This window comes from Siphateles boraxobius, unplaced genomic scaffold, assembly GCF_051911475.1.
Source record: "Siphateles boraxobius isolate OS27281-9 unplaced genomic scaffold, OSU_SipBor_1 42, whole genome shotgun sequence".
Taxonomy (NCBI): domain Eukaryota; kingdom Metazoa; phylum Chordata; class Actinopteri; order Cypriniformes; family Leuciscidae; genus Siphateles; species Siphateles boraxobius.
Window position 1 is genome coordinate 1,677,501 of NW_027509053.1, and position 26,815 is coordinate 1,704,315.

Sequence of the window (26,815 nt, forward strand, 5' to 3'; positions counted from 1 at the left end):
GTAAAAATAAACCTTTGTAGATCCTATAATTAGGCACATTGCTGACACCTTTCTTTTTGACATTTTAATGGAGTCAAAGCTGTTATTTAAGGGGTTCCAGAGCCCCACGAACACCTGTATTTTGCACACTGATTCTAACCCAATTTGACAATGATCCTGCTTTATGTTTGTAGTTATAGCTATTACTTCAAAGTGAATTGACTGACTGATTGATTGAGTGATTGAATTACATTTCCCCCAGGGTTAGGGTTAAGAGAATAGTTATGAAGAGAAGCAGAGATATTCAGAGCTTCTTCAAAAAAGAAAAGAGTCAGAGGCAGCCACAGCTTCTATAGCAGCAGTGAAACGGCTCAGTATAGGTACAGCAGTAGTGATGAAGAGCAGTCAGCTCCTCCTGCACAGGTTGGTAGGCTAAGGCCCCATCCACACTACTGCGTTTTAGTTTAGAAACGGAGAATTAAAACGAAGACGATCTCCGTCCACACCAGCGTTTGAGCTGCGTATTAGAACTGATCTCCTTCCACATTAAAACGACTGAAAACGCGGATCACGTGACCATTCACCTACACTGGGCATGCGCGTGCCGGTGTAAACAGGAAACGGATTGATTATTCCTCAGATTTCTCTGAGGTTGTTAAGTGCCGATCTGGACATTCAAGAGTTTTCGCACCATTCCTCAGGAACCACAACTTCATTGATAAAATTATCCCACCATGTGCTGGTTCGTCCCGGCTTAACCCATGACCGACGCTCCATGTATGGTCGATACCGCCGCTGCACACGGGAACTGTCACAGGTCGCTGGAATAATAGCTTGCCTCCGGTGCATGTAGGCAGTTATAGCATTGTGAAATGCAGAATTTACTTGCTCTAACGTAACTGGTAGTCCAGGCTGTTGTTGTGCGTTTTCTTCCGTTGTATGACATCCAATCAGAGAGCCGAGCGTGAGCCTCTGCGTCATCGTTTCTAAAGTCCTCCGTTTTGACCCGTCTTCACTAAAACGCCCTCCGGAGATTCAAAACGCAAAACGGGGTCGGCAGCGTTTCTAAACTTCTCCGTTTTAGGTCTTCGTTTTTGCCGTTTTAGTGTGGACGGGAGGTGCAAACGTAGCAAAAGGTCTCCGTTTCTAAACTAAAACGTAGTAGTGTGGATGGGGCCTAAGTCATGCTTGGATAGTTTGAATTTACCATGTAGGCTCACATTCAAGTTGTTTGTCACTCCAGTTATACAATTACAACTGTCTGAAACATCGCTACACTAGAACAATAGTTAAAACAGTTGTAAAAGACAGAAGAACAATAATAAAATGTGCATAATACATAAATACACACACACACACACACACACACACACACAAACACACGTGTGAGCCGAGACTCGCGCTCGTGCGGACGCGTCGTGTATAAACAAGGCTTTACCGGTCTTGCACACCCGTCGCGTCATTTTTGCCGCGCGCATCTTCGCGCTCGTGCGGACGCGTCGAGTATAAACAAGGCTTTACTCCGTGTCAGCGCGCGCTCTGATCGGTAAAGTGGCACAGACCTCTCTCGAATCATCTCCTGCAGCAGTCTCCGGCCAAGCATCACTTAACTCCGCCTCCGTTTCCCTCGTAAGCTGATATTAGTATTTAAACATTCTGAATTACAAACATTACATTACAAACAAGACATGTTTGTAAAAATAATTTAAATAACACGGTTTTGGCGGTTATAGAGCTCTAATGACGGTGTTTAACTATAACCGTCGGTCTCACGGTTATATAATAACTGTCACACCCCTATATGTAAGTGTGAACTCGTGAAATGATGTTTTATTAACAAAGTTCGGGAGAAGCACTTTCAGATAATTAACCTAGTAATTGTCATGGGACTCATCCAGGCAACTCAATTAACATAAGGAGGTATACATATAGTAGCTTTTACCGCTGTTATATGACAGTTTTCCAGCGTCCATCCACCACCCCATCTCCTCACTTAGTTGTCCTATCCCAAACCTGGGATTACTCTGGGTTCGGGCCAAAATCTGTTATCCAAATACAATATTTTATTACAGTATCAACTGAGGGTGCTCTTGCTTGTGTTTGAGGGTGCTTAGCACACGTGTGTGTGTGTGTGTTTCTGCAGGTGTCCAGTGAGATGAGCAGGTATTATGTGGCGGTGGATGTAGGCACTGCCAGTGTGCGAGCGGCTCTGGTCACTCCGGACGGTCAGGTCAAGCACACAGCAGAGGAGTCCGTTGTCATCTGGGAGCCGCGTGCGGAGCATTATGAGCAGTCGTCAGCTGATATCTGGAGCAAGTGCTGCCGGGCCGTGAAGGTGGGGCGACCATCTGTCCGGCAGGCACATAAACTGTGCATCATCATTGTCTAGGACTCTGTTGGAGTTGTGTTGGTCAAATGGCTGTTTGCGTTTATTTTCAGAGAGTGACTCAGGACATTGACGTGCCGTGTGTTCGAGGGCTCGGGTTTGATGCCACCTGTTCACTGGTGGCTCTGGATCGGCACTTCCAGCCCGTGGCTGTCAATCACACAGGTGAGGCGTGTTTATCACTCGTGCGGAGAGCGTGAGCCAGCGCTCTGACCCAGTGTTACTTGCAGGCGTCCGAGAGAGGAACGTGGTGATGTGGATGGACCACCGGGCCGCAGAACAAGCCGCTCGGATCACACACACCAAACACAGAGTGCTTCAGGGGGTCGGCGGGGTGATGTCGCCCGAAATGCAGCCGGCCAAACTACTGTAAGGAACTCAGCTTTTTTGGAAATATTAATAATCAATAATATCTTGTTATTATTAATTATAAATATTTGGGTCAGTTAATTGGATTAACTTGATGTGGCTGAATTAATATTACAATCAATTAATCAGTTCGTCCAAAGAACTATTTTGATTATTAATTTATTCTAATAAAGGGTATCTTCCATGGCCACAGAAGAATAATTATTTCTTCGCCTGTACAGCACTTTGAGCCAGTAGCAAAAACCGTGATCGTAAAGTGACTTGTATTGCAAACAAAACAGAACCAAATACATATTATGTACAAGTTTTATTAGGCAAGACAAGGCAAGGCAAGTTTATTTATATAGCACATTTCATACACAATGGTAATTCAAAGTGCTTTACATAGAAGAAATTAAAATAATCAAAAGAAATCAGAATAATTAAAACAGTTTAGAATAAAAGATAAAATACAGAAATCAGAATAATTAAAACATAAAATAAAATACAGTGCAAACAGTCGGACGAACAGTGGCACAGTGCTCATTCAGTAAATGCACAGTTAAACAGATGTGTTTTGAGTCTGGATTTGAATGTGACTACTGTAGGAGCACATCTGATCTCTTCTGGAAGCTGGTTCCAGCTGCGGCTGGCATAGTAGCTAAAAGCAGACTCGCCATGCTTAGAGTGAACCCTTGGTATTTCTAGCCGATGTGATCCTAATGATCTGAGTGATCTGTTGGGTTTATATTCACTGAGCATATCTGCAATGTATTGAGGTCCTAGGCCATTGAATGATTTATATACCAGTAATAATACTTTAAAATCAATCCTAAATGTAACTGGCAGCCAGTGTAAAGAGCTGAGGACTGGTGTGATGTGTTCATATTTTCTGGTTCTGCTCAGAATTCTAGCAGCAGCGTTCTGTATGAGCTGCAACTGTCTTATGGTCTTTTTGGGAAGGCCAGTGAGAAGTCCATTACAATAATCCACCCTACTGGTGATGAAAGCATGCACAAGTTTTTCTAAGTCTTGACTGGAAACAAAGCATCTAATTATTGCAATATTTTTCAGGTGATAATATGCTGATTTAGTTATTGCTTTGACATGACTACTGAAACTAAGGTCTGACTGATGAAAAATATCTATATTAACTAAATATAGATATTTATATGAATATAAATAAACTAAACAACATACACACATGAATACATAAATAGGTTAGTGATAGGATGAAATTGGAAACCGGAAGAGGGTCTATGAGAAGAACCATCAGAATTTCATTTTCACATTTCATTGAATTGAATACTTGCATTTGTAATGGGAACAATTCTTGAAGTTGTTGAAAATTGTCGTTGATGGTTCCGGCAGTGTCAAGTGGAAGTTGGTTGAGCGTTCTCTTTCTCCAGGAACGCATGATTGGTTTGGTCAAGGCCTGGGACTCTGTTGAGGCCACGCCGAGCACCCAGGAGAAGTGAGGAAGTCAAAAGGATGGGTGATTGGAGTCGTTGTTGGTTGGAGTCTTTGTTGGTTGGAGTCTTTGTTCCAAAACTCCTGAGATTGTCCTTGGTTCTTTGTGAGAGAGTCTTCTCTCTTTTCCATGAGGCCGGATCTGGTTGGAATCGAGGCCTGCTGGGCCCTGGGGCCCCCGTGGAGGGGGAGGGGGCTCCCCAGTCTCACCAGAACAGTGTTGCGGCTGGATGAAAAAACTAAGAGAGGGAGGTCACATGTGGACTGTCTCTAATAAGGCCTGGAGAAGATCCTCCCCTAAGGGTTGAACTCGACCAATCAGAAAGGGGACATGTCTGAGAGGGAAAGTGGCTCTTAGTTGATTTACGGATCTTTGTCCCATAATATGATTATACCTTCATTAATGCTAAAATAGCTATAACACATCCACACTGCATTCTAGAAGAAGGTGATGTACATCAAAGTGTGAGTCATTAAATGAGGATTAATTTGCTAGGAAGCATGATACAGGTGAGGTTATATTTAACGTTGGGTGGTTGTTCAACCACATACACCCCAATCAAACATACCATGTTGTTATACCTAATAGTACACGAGACAGTAAATCATCACAGTTTCTGTGAGGCATGTTCCTTCATAGATCAGAGTAACACCGCAAAGTTTATTTAATTAAAGATGGTCTCTCTCTCTTAAGCATGTGGCGCATGTGGCCACATTCCTTTGAGGTCGTAAAGTCTGTTATCAGTCTTAAAGTGTTCTGTAACCGGACACCCGGCTGACAAAGTAACTTCATTTGTGAGGTTAGTTTTGGGGGAGAGTTTCATAGATCTTTATATTCATTAAATATAGTGAATATGAATAATTAGTGTGTGTCTGATTGGTCCAGACCCTACATCCCCCCCTTTCGACCGTTGTTGTCCCCCTCAAGGACAACCATGATCGAAGTTGAAAGTGCCGACAGATCAGACACACCTTTGTCATAGAAGGCTGGAAGGCCATGGTGGCCTCTGGTTGCTCGCGTCTTCTGGAGTGGTGGTCGTTCCACGGCGGTTGATGTGGACAGTAGCCCAGTACAGGTCTCTGCAGCAGGTGTTGGGGCAGAAGGTGCCTTGACTGGGTATCACCTGTCATTCTGGAGTTAGGGTGAAATTGTGGTTCTTGAAGAAGGATGAGGTTTCCAGCTTTGATTCAGGTTTGGCCTCAGCAGGGCAGCGTGTGTCTTGGATCAGAGACTGCAGACCAGCTGAGTTTGAGTAAAGTCATTCTGGAAGACAGTAAACAGCTGTTTCATGGAGTTCACTGTCTGGTTCAGCCGAACGCTGTGGGTGTTGAGAATTACCACAGTTCCCTTCGATGTCTTGCCGATGGACGGCAGGGAGGCACTCTGTGTTGTGAGTTGCCCTTTTAGCTGTGGGATTTCAGTTTGAATTTCAGCCACACGTTGTCTCACGGTGGCTAGGTTCAGTGCGTTGACACTGGACATGCCAATGTTAACAGAGTTCCGACGGCAGTGGCGGTTGTGTCCATCTGGCTCTGCTTGTGTGACATTTTTTTTTTCAAGTTGGTTGAGCATGTGTTCGACATTGGCCTCAGCGTGGGCGAGGGAGTGGAGTCGAACATACACTCTCTGGGTGTGGGTCCTGCAGTTGGTGATAAGGAGTCCCGGTTGTTCCTTCGGGACGCTGCCTGATACCGGACCTGGTGAGATGACCGACTGCGGCTGTCCTCTGGTTGGCTGGAGGCACAGGAAGACTAACCACAGCAGCATCCTGGAACAGACAAAGGGGAGAGGGAGAGAGAAAGGGAGGAAAGATCTCAGCGACTGTCGTCCTTTGTTGGCTAGGACAGTCTTTCCGCTTCGAGGACGCCGGTATGCCAATTGCTTCGGTGTTCTGGTGCTGCGGTGTGCAGCACATGCTGCGTCATGGGCATACACTGGCATGAACCCCCCTTTTGCACTGTGGCACCACAAGCTTTGGCGCAGCGATGTCATCAGGTGCATACCACAGAGTGTTGTCCTGTGCACGCAGCGTGTGCTTGTTGATTTCAGTTGTCTGGGGCACCGGTTGTCGGTGGGTGCAGACGGCGTTCGTGGGTGGTTGGAGGGGTTAGAGGTGGTTTCTCATAGTGTCCATTGGTTTGTCATAGTCTTTGGTAAGCTGGAAGGTTGGGGTCAGGTTAAGCAGAGGCTCTGTGACATTTTGGCACACTTGTGGTGAGAGACTAATTCATGACCCTAAAAGTTCAGAACCACTGTTTAATGGGTTCGCTAGATATGTAGCATAAAGTTAGGTGTTTCATGTGTATCTAGCTAGTGATGTGTCTCTTGTATCTTTATCATCTTAGCTGTGGATGTTAGGAGGCTAAGACTTGTGTGGTTCCTAGAGTATTTCCTGGAAAGGGCATAGCCGAGATGAAATAAATGACTTAAGATGGTTCTTATGACTAAATTATTTCTCTGGACTTAAATGGTGGTTCACTGCGGCTTGACGAAGTGAAGGATAGGAGGAAAAGGGACAGCTTTCCTATTCAAATTATGCTTATTATCAATGCTCAGGACTATAGTTATGCCCTAGTAATTGTTGAAATTACTTGTGTCGCAGGGTCACAAAAATGAGTGCACTTGTTGAAAATAAACACAATCACAAATAAAGGTGTCTCTGTTTCCTTTCTGGGCCCAATGGGAAATAGAACCACATTCGAACAAGAGAGGAAATGGAATTAAATCATATAGATGACCGAATAGACAAGGGAATAGCTGACTGCTATTATTATCAAAGTGGAAATAAAATAATAAAATAAAAAAATAAAGTAAGTAATCAAAACAGCGGTAATGATCTGAAATTGAGAATAATCAATAGCACTAGTGACTAACTTTTAGATTTGCCTGGACCAACACTCCCTAGTGGGTCACAGCTGTTGCGTGTTTAAGACCACACCGTGTGTGTCCCTCCAAAGGTTTAGTCAATATGCTGATGAAAATTCTCATAACTATAATAATTCTTCTCTAGCTACACAGCTTACATGTAATTAAACTTGGGTTTAATTGCCAGGGCATCTGCAAATTTAGCCTACAGCGCTCAGCAAGGACTATGCCTAAACTAGTGAAGGTGAAATTCAGCTGAGAAGAATTGAAAGTAAGGAAAGAGAAAAATTAGAAACCCTAAATGGGGTTAAAGAAAGTATTTTAGAATACTTTGCGCTGTATACATAAAAGCTGTAATTAAGGCTTCAAGTAAATGATGCTAACCGCTAACTGTAGAAGTTATTATGTAGCTTAGCCTAAGCTGGATGGATGCTAGGTTAGCTTAGCTTAGCCTAAGCTGGATGGACGCTAGGTTAAGTTAGCTTAGCCACCTAGGCTGGTTTGATTACAAAATGACGTCACGAGTTAGCACTTCCTGTGACAAGTCGTTGTCATGGGAACCAGTGCATGTCAGAACAATTCAACAGTACCTGAAGAATGTCTACACATTTTACTGAGTTATGCATGTTTAAACGGGTTAAAAGGGGGCGCCTATACTTTAAGTCTTTCAAGAACTTGATGTTACATTCAGTAAAATGCTAATGTGTTTTGGCATTTGCTAATTTTACTCATGGAACTCTTCTCTTTACTTTACACAACTTATTCTATTCGTTTACAAAGTAAGGAAATAGATTTGCTGTAAGTCAAAGCTTGTCTAAGCCTATATAGTTACGTCCCTCTCATGCATAAATGCTGACTTTTCAGCGAGTGAACAGTTTTGATCGCTAGGTAGCTCTCTGCTTGTGGATGCAGCTAAAAATTTAGGTGAATTACATCAATCTAACAATAATTTGTAAGGCCTTTACATTGTAGAAAGGGGAGCATCACTCAGGTCTACGTATATATAACACTGTCCTGAGCTTTCTTTTTCAGAAACAGGTTTAGCAATACTGCAATTTGGATTTCTTTAACCAAAGCAGGATAGATATCGGTACAGTTTACAAGCTGCTGAGATGAGATTCCTTTGTCAAACAGACTTACGCTTTAATGCTGAACTTACTGATACCAGTTGGAAATCTAAGACTCTTTCACTTACAGTAGAGATGTCAATTCCCGCTATCGTTTTATCTGCATTTAGACAAGCCAGCAACCAGTGATCAAAATGCGTATCGCATGTTGTGTTCCAGTTGGACCGCAATGGTCAAATGCACACCTGTAGGTTAACAGTAGTTTAAAACTCAGGTGGTTTTCCTACACTATGGCGTCAAGGTATGCCCTATTTGGAGCTAGTGTTTCCTGTAACCCTTCATTGTCATGGAAACTAATGTAGCAGTGCCAATTCAACCAGCATGTAGCAAATGTTTGTTTCAAAAGAGTTGTGCATAGTCTGTTGGCAGGTGAGGCTTACACGTCCATTCAAGATTTTCTTTATATCAGTAAAATTCTATTTTTACTAATGCAGAGTCTTGCTGCTCTTTGAGCACCCATTTTCATCTACTTTAAAAGTTTTATGTCCTATGCTGACCAGGGACTTTTTAGCAGAGTCTTGCATTGTGTTCATGCTGTGTGGCTTCTGGTTTTGCAGTTCAGGATCAATGGGGTCTTAGGAACCCTTTCTGGGGAGGCCTTCTGTGTTAGAGGCCTTCCGCATCAGGTCACACATCGTTGAGTGGGCATTGCGTGGGGGCAGGTGAAAATATGGTGACTAACTGGTTTTGGAGGAAAAGTTTCTTGAAGCTGGTGTCCTCCTCCGTCACAGGTTCGTTGTAAGTTCCACAGACAACTCGTTCGGAGTTGGTGGTGGTAGCACAGGGCCTTCTAGGTCTGTCCTGCTTGGTGTTTGGGCAGGGCCCAGCTGGGCTGGATGTGTCCAGATCAGATGGAGTCTGTCTCGGTGTGCCATACCGGTTGGAGACTGCAGGTGAAAATCAATGTCTCGTAGATTGGCAGGGATGTTTCTGACCTTTCACTTGAGATTGTTGAGTGTCACTTCATGTGCCATTTCAGGGTTTGTCTGATTTACCTTTTCCTCCTGCAGCTGCAGGGGCTCTCAGGGCACTGTCTGGTGAAGTGTTAAGCCGAGGGCTTTGGCTCCTCCCCCCTTTGTGCAGGGCTGGGGAAGCTTACGCTGCTAATGTGAAGGTCAGCAGGGTCCATCTTTCTTGTGTGGTCCATTTGCAGTGGGTTGGACTGTTGCAGCTCTCTTTGGACCACATGGAGTGCGTCAATAATGTTACAGCATCGCTAAGTCAGTGTTCGGACTTCCGCTGCACATTGATGGCTTTAGCTCTCTTTGAGTTCAACCATTTCTTTAAGTTCTTTGAGTGAAACAGTTCTTTACCCGTCGGTTTGCAGGTGCTCAGAGCTGTCGTCCGCCTGAAAACTGATGATCTCTTTCAGTTGCTCTGCTCTGTCAGGGTCCTTGCATCTGTCCTGTGCCTTCTCCCGTTGAGCAGGGTTCGTTCTCTGTGGAGTCCTGTGGCTGGCAGCGTTAGTTCATTTACCTCCTGTTTGAGGCCTGCGGGAGCATGGCCAAGGAGAAGATAATGCTGGTCAGCTCTTGGTGGCTCAGGCTGGGTGTCAGACGTCTGCTTTCATTGTTGCCTAACTGTTCCTTCCTCTGCCGTGGCAGGTCGTTGCCTGCTTCAGGCTGAAGGATGTCCATGACACTGCTCTGCCGGGTCTTCAGGTGGTCCTGGTGGCAGGGCTGGGTGTCTGAGGCCTACTGGAACACTTGTGGGAACACGAGAGAGAAATGGCAAAGGCAAATGCAAGTTTCTACAGAGGTGGTGAGCTATCTGTGTGGGAGAATGGCTATGTGGAGCAGCTAAAATTTAGTGTTGGTGAGCACACACAACAAAAAAAAAAGTTTTGAGTATCTTAGTTGACGTGCTTTAAGCAGCATCGACTGATGACTGGGCTCTTACATGTCATAACCTATTACTCAAAAATGCTGATGGTTCTTCTCACATGTTGTGCTACGAGAGTAACAGATAGAGCAAAACCAAAATAAAACAATGGGATGAAACCAGAAAAGAAGAGGAAGAAAGGAGTGTTTTACCTATTTAGGTTTAGCTAGGAGACATAGGTAAACAGGAGTCACTTATGGGTTATGCTGCTGTTAGACTAAGCTACCAGGGACACATCAGACATCTCAAGGTCCAAAAGAAGAAGAAGAAACAATGGGAAGTGTTTCCAGTTCTGTCTGGGGCCTACTGTGCGTTTGTGTTTAGCCGTACTTCATGTACTTAGCTTGGTGCTAAGGAGTGAGGATGGGTAAAACACAGACAGGAAGTAGGATATTAATGACCTGTGTAACTCGCTATGGAAACAACAGTCGCTAGATATTGTAATTCTATAGAGAGAGAGAAGATGAGGATAGTGACTAGTGATCTAAAATAAGGTAAAGGTAAAGTTAGAACGTCCTTATAGCTCTAAGAAAACTAAAAGGAAAGGGAAGCGTATCAAGTAATTTAATTAAATTTCAAATTTAGTTAAGCTCTTCTTTTTTTCTTTAGCTGAATATAAGAATTCAGGCTGAAACAAACGTAAATAACTAAATTGAAAAAAAATAAAAAAAAAAATAAAAAATGTATGTAAACATTGTGTGTTCTCATAGCTCTGGTAACTAGAGGGGAACTTGACTAAGCAAATTGATTTAATTAAATTCCCAATTTAATTAAATTCAATTTAACTGAATAGGACTATTCAGGCTCAACAGGTGTAAATACGCAAAATAAAATAGGGGTAGATTTAAGTAAAAATAAAAGAAACACAAATAAAAACCCAAAGTATATGGGTTTCAATCTGAAAGTGAAACCAAGAGGAAGGGGTCGAGAGAGAGAAAGAGAGAGAGAAGAGGGTGGTTTAACCCTCTTATGAGACGTGCTTCGTGAAGCTCTGACACCAGGGTGAATCATTCGTCTCAAATCATTCGGAGTGTATCACTGCTAAGGTCACGTGATTTTATTAAACTGGACTTCGTTACGCGTCATAGCTGTTTCGAAATTGTTTTAAATTTCAACGGTTCGTGAACCATTGTGTATCTGGTCTCTATGTGATCTCGTATCACTTTATAGATTCGTACACATTTAATGACGCATTTGATAAAGGGGTCTGATTGACTTTCAAGTCAAGCTTTCATAAAACGAGCCCTACGGTTTACTAAGATATTATGCCTTGAAAGACACCTCATATTAAACGATATTAGGTAGCTCGCGGATTGCCATTACCTGATTACACCTTTTGATAAAACCTTTGCGATTGGTTTGTAAAAGGTGTTCCGTTGATTTGAGTTTCCGCTACACTTCCACTGTTTGGACCAGCAGGGGTCGCCAGCGAGTCCGCTTCAAACAAAGAGTCATTTGTGACTCAGTTGACTCCTTTGATTCAAAGCCTCGAAGAGCTTTGACTCTCATTACTCGTGTTCAAATCACTCAGTTCAAATCACGCAAAATCTATAGTCTTTGGTTTAAGGTTACACTTTACGCTCTAACGTGTCTAAGTTTTTAGGCGGTGCTAAAACTATCACTCGAGGTAGAGGGTTTTACTTGTAAGTCATGCGTGTAAGTTAGGATTGAGGGAGCTATTGGCTACAGCCGTCGCTTGTTTACACGAGGGTCTGTGAGATTGGTGCTGTTGTCAGAAAAACTAGATAGGAACGCCTGCTCGCGTTCCGGACGCAATGCCAACCAACAACACAGATCGTTCGGAGCAGCGATCGAGCTGTGCTGACAGTTTGCACTGAGTCTCTCGCTTAGACACGACGTTGCGTGTGAGTGACTCTTTTTAACAAATCAAAACAGCACCGTTCTTTCACAGACAATGGCAAATTACTAGTTAGCTAAGCTAGAATTTATACCACTAATTCGACGCGATTGTTTCATATGAGCGCTTCAGCGGTTTAATATGAATACAATGACGTAACGCATAATAAGGCCTTAATCGGTGATTGAGGAACATCGCTCAGATCACATTCAAAAATGCTGAAAATGGAGATTTCTTCGTCCATATCAGGTTAATTAGTTCTGGTACCATTTATGCGCGCGGCTAATCTGAGATTTCTTCGTCAGAGAAGGCTTATGCTCGATTTATATCTGAAATTAGGCTTTCTTCGCTAATATCAGGAGTTTCTTATCGTACGATTTAAATATGCATTATAGCATTTGTGAACTTTCTGCCATTCGTAGGAAGGCATATTCAGGCTATAGTTTTGCTGATTTACTCAGAAACTTGTACGTGCATGTATGAGATGTTAATAAAACTTATGGGACAACATATGATTGATTACTGTCTGCTTGCATACAATGTTTAATACGATGCCTTTAAATTCTCCACCATTATGTAAGGAACTCAGCTTTTTTGGAAATATTAATAATCAATAATATCTTGTTATTATTAATTATAAATATTTGGGTCAGTTAATTGGATTAACTTGATGTGGCTGAATTAATATTACAATCAATTAATCAGTTCGTCCAAAGAACTATTTTGATTATTAATTTATTCTAATAAAGGGTATCTTCCATGGCCACAGAAGAATAATTATTTCTTCGCCTGTACAGCACTTTGAGCCAGTAGCAAAAACCGTGATCGTAAAGTGACTTGTATTGCAAACAAAACAGAACCAAATACATATTATGTACAAGTTTTATTAACTAAATATAGATATTTATATGAATATAAATAAACTAAACAACATACACACATGAATACATAAATAGGTTAGTGATAGGATGAAATTGGAAACCGGAAGAGGGTCTATGAGAAGAACCATCAGAATTTCATTTTCACATTTCATTGAATTGAATACTTGCATTTGTAATGGGAACAATTCTTGAAGTTGTTGAAAATTGAAGTCGTTGATGGTTCCGGCAGTGTCAAGTGGAAGTTGGTTGAGCGTTCTCTTTCTCCAGGAACGCATGATTGGTTTGATCAAGGCCTGGGACTCTGTTGAGGCCACGCCGAGCACCCAGGAGAAGTGAGGAAGTCAAAAGGATGGGTGATTGGAGTCGTTGTTGGTTGGAGTCTTTGTTGGTTGGAGTCTTTGTTCCAAAACTCCTGAGATTGTCCTTGGTTCTTTGTGAGAGAGTCTTCTCTCTTTTCCATGAGGCCGGATCTGGTTGGAATCGAGGCCTGCTGGGCCCGTGGGCCCCCGTGGAGGGGGAGGGGGCTCCCCAGTCTCACCAGAACAGTGTTGCGGCTGGATGAAAAAACTAAGAGAGGGAGGTCACATGTGGACTGTCTCTAATAAGGCCTGGAGAAGATCCTCCCCTAAGGGTTGAACTCGACCAATCAGAAAGGGGACATGTCTGAGAGGGAAAGTGGCTCTTAGTTGATTTACGGATCTTTGTCCCATAATATGATTATACCTTCATTTATGCTAAAATAGCTATAACACATCCACACTGCATTCTAGAAGAAGGTGATGTACATCAAAGTGTGAGTCATTAAATGAGGATTAATTTGCTAGGAAGCATGATACAGGTGAGGAATATGAATAATTAGTGTGTGTCTGATTGGTCCAGACCCTACACTACTGTGGCTCAAAGAGGTGAGGAGCGCTGGGATCCTGAGGAAGAGCGAGAGAACTATAAACACTTGTGTTTCAGACGCTTGTTTCTTCTTTTGCGGTTAGAATCTGCAGGAAACCTGTTGGAAAGACGCGGCACATTTCTTTGACCTTCCAGACTTTCTATCCTGGAAAGCTACAGGGTCCTTATGCAGGTGAGATGCAGGATCCGCACAACTGTTTCATAGACGACATTCATTCTGTGATAAAACAACTTTAGGGTTGTAGATCTACAAAACTGCTGATGCAGCTCAATATATGTAATTGACTACAGTAATGTATATGAAATTACTTCTTTAAATCAGATCCATCACTTCAACCACTTTAGCCAAGTCAAATCTTTAAAGCAGATTTTTACAAAAGATTTTAACATGTTCCTTGAGGTTCACTTAGCTTTTTTGCACAAAGAACACAAACAAATATACAGTTATGTCATAAATATTTTATATATTTTAAATATGAGGGAAGAAGAAAACACTAAAACTTGTTTAAAGGGATAGTTCACCCAAAAATGTAAATTCTGTCAGGATTTACTCTCCCTCGTTCCAACCCCGTAAGACATTCGTTCATTTTCAGAACACGAATTAAGATATTTTTGATGAAATCTGAGAGCTGGATCACTCCTCCATAGGCTTTTAAGGGATTGAAACTTGTTCCCTGAAAAGTTATTAAAGACATCTTTCTTTCATGAGATTGTGGCGGGCTTTAACGAGAAGCAGTGGGTCCGAAATGTTAGGATGAGCTAGCCAACTTTTGATATGTTGTGTCATCGTGTGTCCACATTCCTCTCCTATGACGACACCATCCGTCCCTTCGCAGATGCGTGTCGGGGTTGTCTCTCGTCATTAAACCGCGGAGACGTAATGCCTCAGAAAATCCTGCCTTTTACATGACAGTCGCATTGGCACATATATGATTTATATCTGATTTATTTCCACATATGAACGAGGCCTGAAACAGATCTCGAAATATCCGAATGCATGCGTTTTTTCCCTGTTTACACAGTCATATAACACATCCGATCTGTGTCACATATGAGCAAAAAATCTGAATTTGGGCTCATTTCACTGACAGTGTAACCAAGGCCATAATGAATGCATTTACACTGCGTTAAATACGGTGTCACTCCACTTCTGTTTGAGTGTGTGACCTTCGACAACCCGCTTCACTCCTAAATAGATCAGGTCTTTATATTTTTATCACTACAACACATATTGTTATTTTGATTAAACAATCATCATGTGTTCTAAAATAGAAGCAAAGAGACTATACATGTAATATAGGTCTACATTTATGTAATTTTAATGCTCTGGCCTTTGCAGATATTTAAAATATGGCCATCTTTAAGCATGACTCTTTGGATTTATATGAAATGGTAACACTTTACAATAAGATTACATTTTTTAGCATTAACTTAGGTTAATAAATGTTGTATAAGTATTATTCATTGTTAGTTTGTTAATTTCAACATTTACTAATACATTTTAAATTGAGTTTTAATTTTTATTTTATCTGTTATTACCTTAGTTAATGTACTATGAACTAATATGAATGATAAAGGTACAATTGTATTGCTCAAATATTAATACATGCAGTAAAACATATATTGCATAATGCATATAGTTCATGAAAGCTAGCTAATACATCCTTGTTAACAAATGGGACTTCCAAAGTGTTACCTATGAAATTTATATAGGCTATGTTTCTAGGTTATAGCTAAAGAAACACATATCTGCAATATTTTAATGTCTAAATTATTTTCTGTATAGTTAGTTATGTAGAACTTCTCATTTTAATATATTCATATTTATATATTTATTTAATTTAGCACATTTCAGTTCAGCACTGTTTTACTGGAGTGTTATGTTTGTTTTTAATCCAGTATCCATTTAAAAAAAAATATTGGTTGAATAATCGGTTATCGGCATGTACGGTCAAACCTAAATATCTGTATCTGTAAAATCCACTATCGGTCGACCTCTACTGTAAACAACAAGAATAAGCAGGAACACTTTAATTTCCTCATAATATCCACTGCAGCATCAGCTTTTTTCTCTCTGTGTCTGAAATGCTTCGATCAAGGATTCAGTCTCTCGAAAACCCGCCTCTCTGAGAGCTGCTCTGCTCTGATTGGTCAGATGGCCCAGTCTGCTGTGATTGGTCTGAAACCAAACCCTCATTATCATATCTGAATCTCAGCTCTTGATATACACTGGGATGCGAACATTAACAATACCGTGGGTTTTACCATATCAGGAAGTGAGACTGGAATTACAGGACGACTCATATCGGTTCAGAATCGCTTTCTTTTTGGAGACAAAAAATCAATTTATCGGAACTTTGATCATTGAAACGATACTCGGTTACTAAAGTTACCTCGGTTCTCTCTAGAAGAGGGAACGACTATTGCGTAAGCTAGCTTACGCTATGGGTAAAGTCATCTTTGCTCGAGATATTGAAGCCAAAAATTATCCTTAATATTGTATTTATTGTCAACGCAGTACAGCAGCCAGCAGACTTAGAGCAGGCCATCTTGCGTGCTCATTGGCTGCCCTGCGGCAACTGCTGCAGCCTACCACTGAGCCTCGTGCGTGACGTCACGTCCAATGAGGGCGCTTCGCGCCCTTACGTGTCATAGCCCGCCAAAATGGGGGTGGCTTAGCGTATAAAAGCCAGGCTCGTTGGCTGTGTCACTGGTTTCAGCAGCTGAAGCGAAAAACGCTCGTGACGCCTGCACAGTCAGGTTACGCAATACTCGTTCCCTCTTCTAGAGAGAACCGAGGTTACGTTAGTAACCAAGTATCGTTCTCTTACGAGAGGTTCTCTCGTATTGCGTAAGCTAGCTTACACTACGTCAACGCCGTGCGCCCAGCCTCCACTTCATGAGTCCCAGGGATTCCCGGGGAACATAGATAAGTTGGAAACAGGTGGCCAGCAATGCGGGCCAGCACATGTTATAAGCACATACAGGGTATACAGAGCGGCGTTGCCGGTCCATATTACTATTCACTATATAGTGCAGCTCAACCAGGAGAGCTAACGTCGCGTGAGAGAAGTCTGCGCATGATCATCTGGGCAGGACAAACACACTGCTCACACTGACAGAAGTTTAGCCTGCAAGGCGGGAACTTCCAGGTTATAAAACCTAACAAATGTGGAGGGAGAGGCCTAGCCTGCCGCCTCACAAATGTCATGAATGGAAATTCCGCTGGACCAAGCCCACGACGAGGCCACGCCTCTGGTGGAATGCGCCCTGATGCCCAAGGGGCATTGCAGACCTTTAGACTTATAAGCAGATGTGATAGCTTCCACTATCCATCTGGACAGGCTCTGTTTAGCGGCGGCGAGACCCCAGGTGCGCCCACCGAACGAGACAAAGAGCTGTTCCGAACGCCTGAAAGAGGCGGAGCGCGTAATGTAAACCCTCAGCGCCCTGACGGGGCAGAGGAGATCCACATTACCCTCACTATCGGATCCTGGCAGAGCCGAAAGAGAAATGACCTGCGCTCTGAAGGCGGTGCCCAAAGCTTTAAGGACATAACCATGTCTTGGCTTGAGGATGACTTTAGAGTCATTTGGCCTGAACTCAAGACACGCTGCGCTAACAGATAGCGCGTGTAAATCCCCCACACGTTTAACTGATGACAGAGCTGTCAGAAAAACGGGTTTGAGCGAGAGGTACTTTAGGTCCACGGAGTTTAATGGTTCTAACGGGAAAGCTTTCAGGGCCTCTAGGACCAGTGAAAGATCCCACATGGAAACCGACGAGGGTCGCGGGGGATTCATCCGTCTAGCTCCTATAAGGAAGCGAATGACGAGCTAGTTCCTTCCTACTGACTGGCCACGCGTCGACTCAGTGAACGCTGCGATGGCCGCCACATAGACTTTAAGCGTGGGTGGGGACCTGCCCTTATCCAACTTCTCTTGAAGGAAGCTAAGCAACCCCGTGACCCCACACATTCGTGGGTCTAGATCTCTATCAGCACACCATTTGGAGAACACGACCATTTAGACGCGTAAAGTCGCCTCGTAGAGGGAGCTCTGGCTTGCGTAATCGTGTTCATCACTCCTTCTGGCAGTACAACGGGTATCCGTTGATTAACCATACCTGCAGAGACCAGCGCTCTGGATGGGGATGCCAGATTGAGCCGCGGGCTTGAGAGAGGAGATCTCTCCTCACCGGAATCGGCCAAGGGGCTGTTTGGGGCAGCCGCATAAGCTCCGGGAACCAGGTTTGATTCTCGCAGCGCGGGCTATAAGGAGCACCGAGTGGCGCGTTTCCCTGATTCTCTTGATTACCTGTGGTAACAGAGAGACCGGAGGGCAAGCATAAAGTGGGAGGCTGGGCCAGATTTAGGCCAACGCATCCTCGTTCTTTGAAAAGAACAGCGGGCAATGAGTGTTGTCTTTTGACCCAAACAGGTCGACTTTCGCTTTGTCGAAGAGGCGCCACAGTAACTGGACTGTTTGGGGATGCAGGGACCATTCCCCTAGGGGAACGTAGTTCCTGGACAGTTTGTCTGGACCGTCGTTCAAGTGGCTTGGCACATGCGCGGCTCTCAGCGAGCGCAGGCGGCCCTGAGACCATATAAGAAGGCGTTCCGTCAGATGGCAGAGGTTTCTGGATCTGACGCCGCCCTGACGGTTTATGTAGGACACCACAGACATGTTGTCCGAGCGGACCAGTACATGGTGGTCCTGTATGAACTATCACTTGGGTGTTCAGCCAGCGTTTTAGCGGGCGCATGCGCAGGAGGCCCAGCTGAAGCACAGCCGCAGCTGATGCCATACAGCCTAGCATCCTCTGGAATGTCTTCAGAGGTGTAATGCTGCCCTCCTGGAAAGATCCGGCTAGCTGTCGAACACGGCGCGCGTGCTGTGTCGATAAGCGGGCCGTCATAGCCACAGAGTCCAATTCTATTCCTAGGAAGGAAACCTGACTGACTAGTGGGCAGTAATGAGCTCTTGGTCCAGTTGACCATGAGACCCAAGCTTTCCAGATGGCTGAGAAGCACAGCTCTGTGAGTTAACAGTTCTATCTCTGACTGACTCCGCGATGCGGAGAGCTTCGCTGAAGATGATGAAATCAGTGACGCAGCCTACGAGCCTGGCTTTTATACGCTAAGTCATCCCCCATTTTGGCGGGACGCAAAGCGCCCTCATTGGACGTGACGTCACGCGCGAGGCTCAGTGGTAGGCTGCAGCAGTTGCCGCAGGGCAGCCAATGAGCACGCAACTTCTCTTGAAGGAAGCTAAGCAACCCCGTGACCCCACACATTCGTGGGTCTAGATCTCTATCAGCACACCATTTGGAGAACACGACCATTTAGACGCGTAAAGTCGCCTCGTAGAGGGAGCTCTGGCTTGCGTAATCGTGTTCATCACTCCTTCTGGCAGTACAACGGGTATCCGTTGATTAACCATACCTGCAGAGACCAGCGCTCTGGATGGGGATGCCAGATTGAGCCGCGGGCTTGAGAGAGGAGATCTCTCCTCACCGGAATCGGCCAAGGGGCTGTTTGGGGCAGCCGCATAAGCCTATACAGCCTAGCATCCTCTGGAATGTCTTCAGAGGTGTAATGCTGCCCTCCTGGAAAGATCCGGCTAGCTGTTGAACACAGCGCGCGTGCTGTGTCGATAAGCGGGCCGTCATAGCCACAGAGTCCAATTCTATTCCTAGGAAGGAAACCTGACTGACTAGTGGGCAGTAATGAGCTCTTGGTCCAGTTGACCATGAGACCCAAGCTTTCCAGATGGCTGAGAAGCACAGCTCTGCGAGTTAACAGTTCTATCTCTGACTGACTCCGCGATGCGGAGAGCTTCGCTGAAGATGATGAAATCAGTGACGCAGCCTACGAGCCTGGCTTTTATACGCTAAGTCATCCCCCATTTTGGCGGGACGCAAAGCGCCCTCATTGGACGTGACGTCACGCGCGAGGCTCAGTGGTAGGCTGCAGCAGTTGCCGCAGGGCAGCCAATGAGCACGCAACTTCTCTTGAAGGAAGCTAAGCAACCCCGTGACCCCACACATTCGTGGCCAATGAGCATGCAAGATGGCCTGCTCTAAGTCTGCTGGCTGTTGCACTACGTTGACAATAAATACAAAATTAAGGATAATTTTTGGCTTCAATATCTCGAGCAAAGATGACTTTCCCCGTAGCGTAAGCTAGCTTACGCAATACGAGAGAACCTCTTGTAAGAGAACTGCAGATCTTTCACATTCGCAAACATATTTATTACACACTACATTAAAGGAAATACACTAAAAAGCATAATTGGGGCTTTTTAAATCCAGTTGACACAGGAGGAGCATTGTAGTGTTTGTGTGCTCCTAATATGGCCCTGATGTTTAGTCAGCCTCTTCTTGGTTTCATCACAGTGTTCCTGTAATAACTGTCCTGACCTGCTTAATCTAAACCTTCAGATGATATATGGCAATAAATAAACAGGCAAAACATGTAAACTAGTGCAAGATTTTACAGGCAAAACCAGGGTTTTTTCATCCACTTGTCAGTTTTGAGCTCTAATTGCTTCCATAGCTTGTCTTCTTTCAAACTAGTGGAAAGAAAACAAGTGCTTATTTTATTTCACTTTATCTATTAGTGTCTGTAAATTTTAATCTTTAAAGACGGTGAACTTGAGTCCGAAATCTCCAATTCAGCAGCTTCACACACGCCAAAAATTTAGATTATATGAAATCTATATCTATATGAAAGTTTGTTCATATATCATTCACCACATTTATGCAACATTTTTATACAACTGCTAAAAACAGGATGAAAATGTATTTGTTTCTGTCTGTTGACAGTCTTTTCTGATTTATGGAGTGATAAAAAGAAAAATCCAAAATCCCTGCTGGAAAAAACAGTAATATGTCAACAAAATCAAATAAAAATGATGAATCTGGCTTTATCCAGTGTTCAGGTTTCTGGACAGGAAATATATGCATATGAGTGCATATTTTATTAGATAGTGACTCATTTGCATATTGCAATGCAAAAACAATTGTGTTACTGTACTGTGATTAATTAGCTGGGTAATTATCGTAAGATCTGTGAGTTTAAATTTATGTAGTAGTGTCAGTTATATTTTCTGTAATTTTATTGTCTTGTTGTAGGGGTCATCGGGGCCGATGTGAGGGGACACCAGCTGCCCTGTGAAGAGCAACCAGTCACGTCCCGTTTGGCTGTCATATGTGGGACGTCCTCATGTCACATGGCTGTGAGCTTCAGTTCCTGTACTTGTTTGTGTTCAAAGCATGTGACTGTTGATGTCAGCGTGTGTCTGTATCTCTCAGGTGAGCACACAGCCGCTGTTCGTCCCTGGGGTCTGGGGCCCATATCTGTCCGCCATGCTGCCGGGACTGTGGCTTAATGAGGGAGGTCAGAGCGTCACGGGACGACTGGTGAGTCAATCACATCTATCTTTAATATGGAAGGAAATCCCAGAATGCACTGGACAAAATACATTTAGATTTTATTCAATACTGAAAGCATAATTGCAAAACAAACCAGTCTAAGAGACCATTCACACAGAACACATTTTTGTGGTTAAAAATGCAAGATGTAGCGCAGTGGAATGGAAAAACACACTCAAAACACTTCAAGCCCCTTAACATACTAAAACAGTGACATTAAAAGATTAAATTTAGTGTACAGTTTATTGATGATGCAGATGAGCACAGAATGTTAACACAATGCTAAATGTTTAAGAATTTTCTCTATATTGGTTTCCTTCCTAAACGTTTACTCGTATTGCGTCTTTGCTAGACGCTATGGGGGAAAACTTAGTTTTGAAAACTTAAATGATTTATTGAAGCCTTTTTTCAATAACGCAGTGCTACTGAACAGCCATAATAGTGTGGAGATAAACCACCAGGGTTGGACTCAGGTAGAAGCCTCTGTATAGGGTAGCCAGACGTCTGCTCTTTTGGGCACAACACAGCCTGTGCTTGCTGAGAGCGATGCACGTGCCGGGCAGATTGTCTCGCGACAGCATGTCTGCTCCCTGATTCAATGTGTCCCCGGGAGAATGGGCCCTCCAGCCCCAGATTCAAACAATTTGGAGTGTCTTCGGCAGGGCAGAGGTTGACCTCCAAAGACAACTCTCACTGCCCAATATTCCATGGCCCACAAATAGCCCAGTCTTCCCCTTTATGCTTTTCCCTCAATCGTGCTCTTCCCTCAGGTCATCAACAGAATCAGAGAGGAGAGATGCACAGTCTGTCTGGTGGCCCCCCTTTGGTGGACCCAGCCTTGGTTTCCCGAGATGATTCAGCTGCTAGCAGCAGCCCCATGGCCAATGCCATGGGCTATCCATGTGGGCTATCCACGAGAGTGTCCTAAACACTATATCTGAGACCAGAGCCCCATCCACGAGACTCGTCCACGTACTTAAGTGTTCTGTCTTCTCCAAATGGTGCTCAGCATGGAGCCAAGACCCTACTTCATGTGATGTACCGCTCCTATTTTCCTTCCTACAAGTGCTGCTGAACGCGTGTCGTACCCCTCCACGCTCCGTCTATGTGGCGGCCATAGCAAAGTTAGATGCTCCTGTGGCCGGCCAGATTTTGGGTAGAAGCAATTTGATTGTTCGCTTCCAGAAGTGGGCAAGGATGCTCAACCTGCCTCGCCCCCTCACAACACCTTCCTGAGACCTATCAGTCCTGTTACAGTCTTCAGGGCCCTCAAGGGGCCCCCGTTTGAGCCGCTACAGTCGGCCGAATTAAGGGCACTTTCGCTCAAGACCGCACACTTGCTAGCCTTAGCATCGGTCAAGCAAGTGGGCCTGAGATTACGGGAACGAGTATTGCGTAGACAGCTGTGCTATAGGCAGATGCCCCGCCCTCTTTGGCCGGCTCTGCGCTCTGTTCGGCAGGACGCAACCTGATTGGCTCGCGGAGATGTGCCACTTCGCCATAGACATGTGCCGTTCCCACTGCCCAGCCAATAGCGTGCGTGCATCTCCGCACTATTATGGCCGTGCAATAATACTGCATTATTGAATAAAAGGCTTCAACAAATCGGACAAAAAGGAATTTTCCCCCATAGCATCTAGCAAAGACACAATACTCGTTCCTGTTATCTCAGGGAACCGAGGTTATGTTAGTAACCGAGATGTTTTATATGGGAAAACACTTGAGGAACGTTTCATCTGCTCGCCTGTACACAGTATGCATCATCAATAAGGTGTGTATTGAATGTGATCTTTTAATATCTCTGTTTTGCTACATTAGTACATAGGAAAGCCTTGCCCTCAAGGTGGGTGTGCCTATAAGGGTGTGTTAGAATCGAAATGAAATGGTCCAAACGAGAAGTGCCCCAATTATTGGTCTTTTATTATGAATAAACAATTCACAACCCCAGCGCCGGAGGGAGACAAAACGCTTTACCAGATGTTTAACTTTACATACATAGAAAAGAATGTGCAAACGTGTCAGTTTTAGGCTGAACAAAGAATCCTTCTTATGTTATAGATTTATGCTGAGGGAGAAAATATATTTCTAACAATGGCCCCTTTGATAAGATAATTATCACATAATAGAATTATCATATCACATCATTCTCAGCATATTCATTCTAGTACAATAATACATGCAATATTCTTCAATCAAACATTTCCTTCAAAATCATTAATATTTCACAGTTCTGTTCATCAAAGCATATAAAAAAAAATCAAAAGTATTCATAGCACGATGAATCTTAATAGATTCAGTTATAATTATTGCTAATCTCAATCAGCAATCTCGTTCTTCGTCTACTTCTCTTCCTCGTTCTCCTTTCGATCAGTGCTTCCACATAGGCTTGTGCGTTCCCCTGGGATGGAGCTGCCTTAACCCGGCTAGCATGGACCCACTGCGGCTGGTGGTCAGTCAGAACACCGGTCCTCGTCACAGCGATAACAGTGGATGGTCCTGAATAGTTCGGCTCACCGAGTTTCGTGGGCTTCAGACACCTTATCAGCACCTGTTGTCCTGGAACGAAAGGATGAGTCGGCTTTTCTGAAGGAAGAGGGAGAGAGAGAGAAACATCACCATTTATGCCTTTTAACGTTCTAACTAAGGAATCCACGTAATCCGAGATGATCACCTCCGTGTCACCTGTGGAGAGATTGCCAGCGCGACCTCTGACCCAAGGGGTCGGGAAAGGTCTACCCATCAGAATTTCAAATGGAGAAATTTTTGTGGTTGCTGATGGGGACATTCTCATTTCCGTCAATACGGCAGGCAGCAAATCAACCCAATTTCTGCCTGTATCTAGACACGCATTACTGAGACGTTCTTTTATCGTCTTGTTTGTCTGTTCTACGTTAGCTGATAATTGCGGCGAATAGGGAATGTGGAAGTGCCAATTAATATTAAACTCTTTGGCTAACAATTGTGTGACTTTTGAAGCAAACGGAGTTCTATTATCACTCGCTATAACGGTTGGAATACTGAAACGCGGTATAATTTCTTTTGCAAAAACCTTTACAACCGTCTGAGCGTTTTCTTTACCACACGGAAAAGCTTCAGGCCACTTAGAAAATCGATCAACAATCATGAGCAAATATTTGTGATTTTCACATGGAGGCATGTGTGTAAAATTGATCTGTAAATATTAAAAAGGAACCTCAGGATGCGGTAAAGCTTCATGCGGGTTGCCTTGTGTCTGTTTGTTCGTGCACACACCAGGCAAGCATCCAATATCAACAAAGTATTCTTTTGAACGTTTGCTATGCAGTATGATTGATTCAAATTTTGTATCACTTTTTCTTTTGACACGTGTGATACACCATGATAATGCCTGCACAGCATTACAACGGTGGATGCTGGTAGAGCGATTCTACCCTGCTTGTCTCTCAGAATACCAGCTTGATCTGGTTTTACTTTGTTCGCAGACCAATGAATCAATTCACCTTGCGTAGGGTTAGCTTGCAGTACTTTAATGTCCAAATCATTAATCAGCGACAAATTCATCATATTCATATTCATCATATTCAATATTCATATTTCAAATTCATCGATTGGATTAGGATATTTACATTACACTGTTATGCTGATTGGATTAGGATGGGTAACACTCTCAGTCTAGGGCAAGTTCCTAAACTTGTATGCCTCATTTACATGCTTTTGTTTCAGAGTGTCTCCACCTTTATGTAATTCCTCCCCCTGAAAGGGTATATGAACTAAAATGTATACTGCCTTAGTTAGACTTGGGTAAGATTTTGGACGAAGCGGACTAAAGCAAATAAAGAATCCTGCTTAAAAGATAAGCCAAGTTTCCTGGTCTTCGCTTCTGAGTTTTTCTACACTTAAGAAGAACAAGGTTTACAACAGTATCCTCTCCCCAAATTTGTCACAAATAAAACTCAATAAAAAATATTTAAAGAAAAGGCTTATATTTACTTTTTAATAGTTTGTTTACATCTACCTTGTAAATATATTTTTTTATTAAAAATGTTACAATTACAACAACAATTCAAGTGCAATCTTTCTTTGTAAAAACTAAAGTATACATTTTATCATACATATTTCAAAGTTAAGGATTCATTACTTTGGATATAGCCTAGGCTACATTGGAACAAACACATAAAAACATATTATTTGATTACTTTATTTTTGGGCCGCGAGCGCCACCTGGAGGGCCGCAAAAAACTTTAAGTTTTTCACCTGTGGGCCGCGGGACCAAACTAGTTATCAATTGAAGACACCAGAATGACCACTGTTATCCATGAGACAGTTACGGCCGCTTCACACTGCAAGCGTCAGCGGCACGTGAGCAACGCATATTTTTTTCTTGCATGTTAATCAATGAGTGCATTCACACTGCGAGCAGGAGCAGCGCGTGAGCGTCAAGCAGGAGCGTCGCGTGAGCAGCAGTGAAGCGGGGGATTCGGCGCCGAGTCTATTTTTGCTGCGATGCTCACGCTCCATTAAAGTGAAAGCACACTTTAGATGGACAAAATAAATTTTATTTCACACAAAAAGTGCCCAAAATGCACAGAATAAGCATGTCTAGTGAGTTTTAACAAGAACTAGAGTAGGCAAAAAAGGCAAGGAATATAGGCAAATTCAGTTTGGGTGAAACTAAAAAAACTAAAGTAAAATAGCCAGAAAATATTATATAAAAACTTTCTTTTAGTTTATGAAATACACAGACAGGTACATAGGCTAGCACAACCCAAATCAAACCCGAGTGTGCGGTTTTGTGTGTGTGTGTGCTTTATCTGCGGAGTTTGCATTCTTGTAAACCTATTGAAAATATGCTATGACTGAAACGACAAGATTGGAGCTGTTTTCTTGGTTGTTTTGTTGTTTACTGACATTTATATGGTTTACCAACTTCTAAAATCAAATGTATAGTTGTCTTTGTAAATAATTGTTCGCTTATATGTAGCTTTGGAGCCGCTACTGTGACACTGTACAAACGCTTCCAGTGTGAATACTCTCGCGTGTCTGCAGCTGCAGTGACGATGTAGTTACGCTGACGCACTGCTCAAGCGCCGCTCACGCTTGCGGTGTGAAACAGCCGTTACAATGCACCATCCCACCACTAGTGGCAGTAATGCCAACACTGGAGGCTACTCTGAGCCTGAGCCTTTCCCCCATTCCACCCAGGCTGGATCTGATCATATCTGTGAAGCAGGCCCAAGTGTCTCATTAAGAGGGGAACATAAATAGGGAGTTGTAGCTTGTTCAAATTGGACTGTTGTGATTGTTATTGTTCATTTATAACAGATATGAAGAGCAACTTCAGGTTCTACCATGCAAAAATGTAGACTGCTGAAACAATTATCAAATTATTTTGCAGATTATAAAGCTATACTTTTTAATTTGCACTTTATTTAAATTTTAATTTACAACTTATTTATTTTGAAAAATATTATTATGCATTTATTTAAGCAACACATTTTATTGTTTTTATTTTTATTTATATACATTTTCACAGGCAGTGATTCAAGTGATACAGCAAATTCTCTTTTGTCTTGTCGCGCATGAATGGTTCAAAAGCATTCGCACGTATAAGAGCGGGATCATGTAACACTAGCCAAAGGATGACAAAAATAACAGATGCTGCGTTAATTGCGTTAATAGCCCTATTTGTTTATTTCATAT

General features: G+C 43.2%; 1 protein-coding gene across 1 annotated transcript in view; it reads left to right on the forward strand.

Moving 5' to 3' along the window:
* LOC143707657 (FGGY carbohydrate kinase domain-containing protein-like) overlaps positions 1–26,815 on the forward strand; it is a 45,476-nt gene that overhangs the window by 2,023 nt on the left and 16,638 nt on the right. Inside the window, exons 2-7 of the mRNA XM_077200044.1 lie at positions 2,123–2,314; positions 2,419–2,530; positions 2,596–2,734; positions 13,786–13,874; positions 21,907–22,038; positions 22,146–22,327. Coding sequence (XP_077056159.1) covers positions 2,135–2,314; positions 2,419–2,530; positions 2,596–2,734; positions 13,786–13,874; positions 21,907–22,038; positions 22,146–22,327 — 834 coding nt within the window. The 5' untranslated portion in view covers positions 2,123–2,134. The remainder of the gene's footprint in view (positions 1–2,122; positions 2,315–2,418; positions 2,531–2,595; positions 2,735–13,785; positions 13,875–21,906; positions 22,039–22,145; positions 22,328–26,815) is intronic.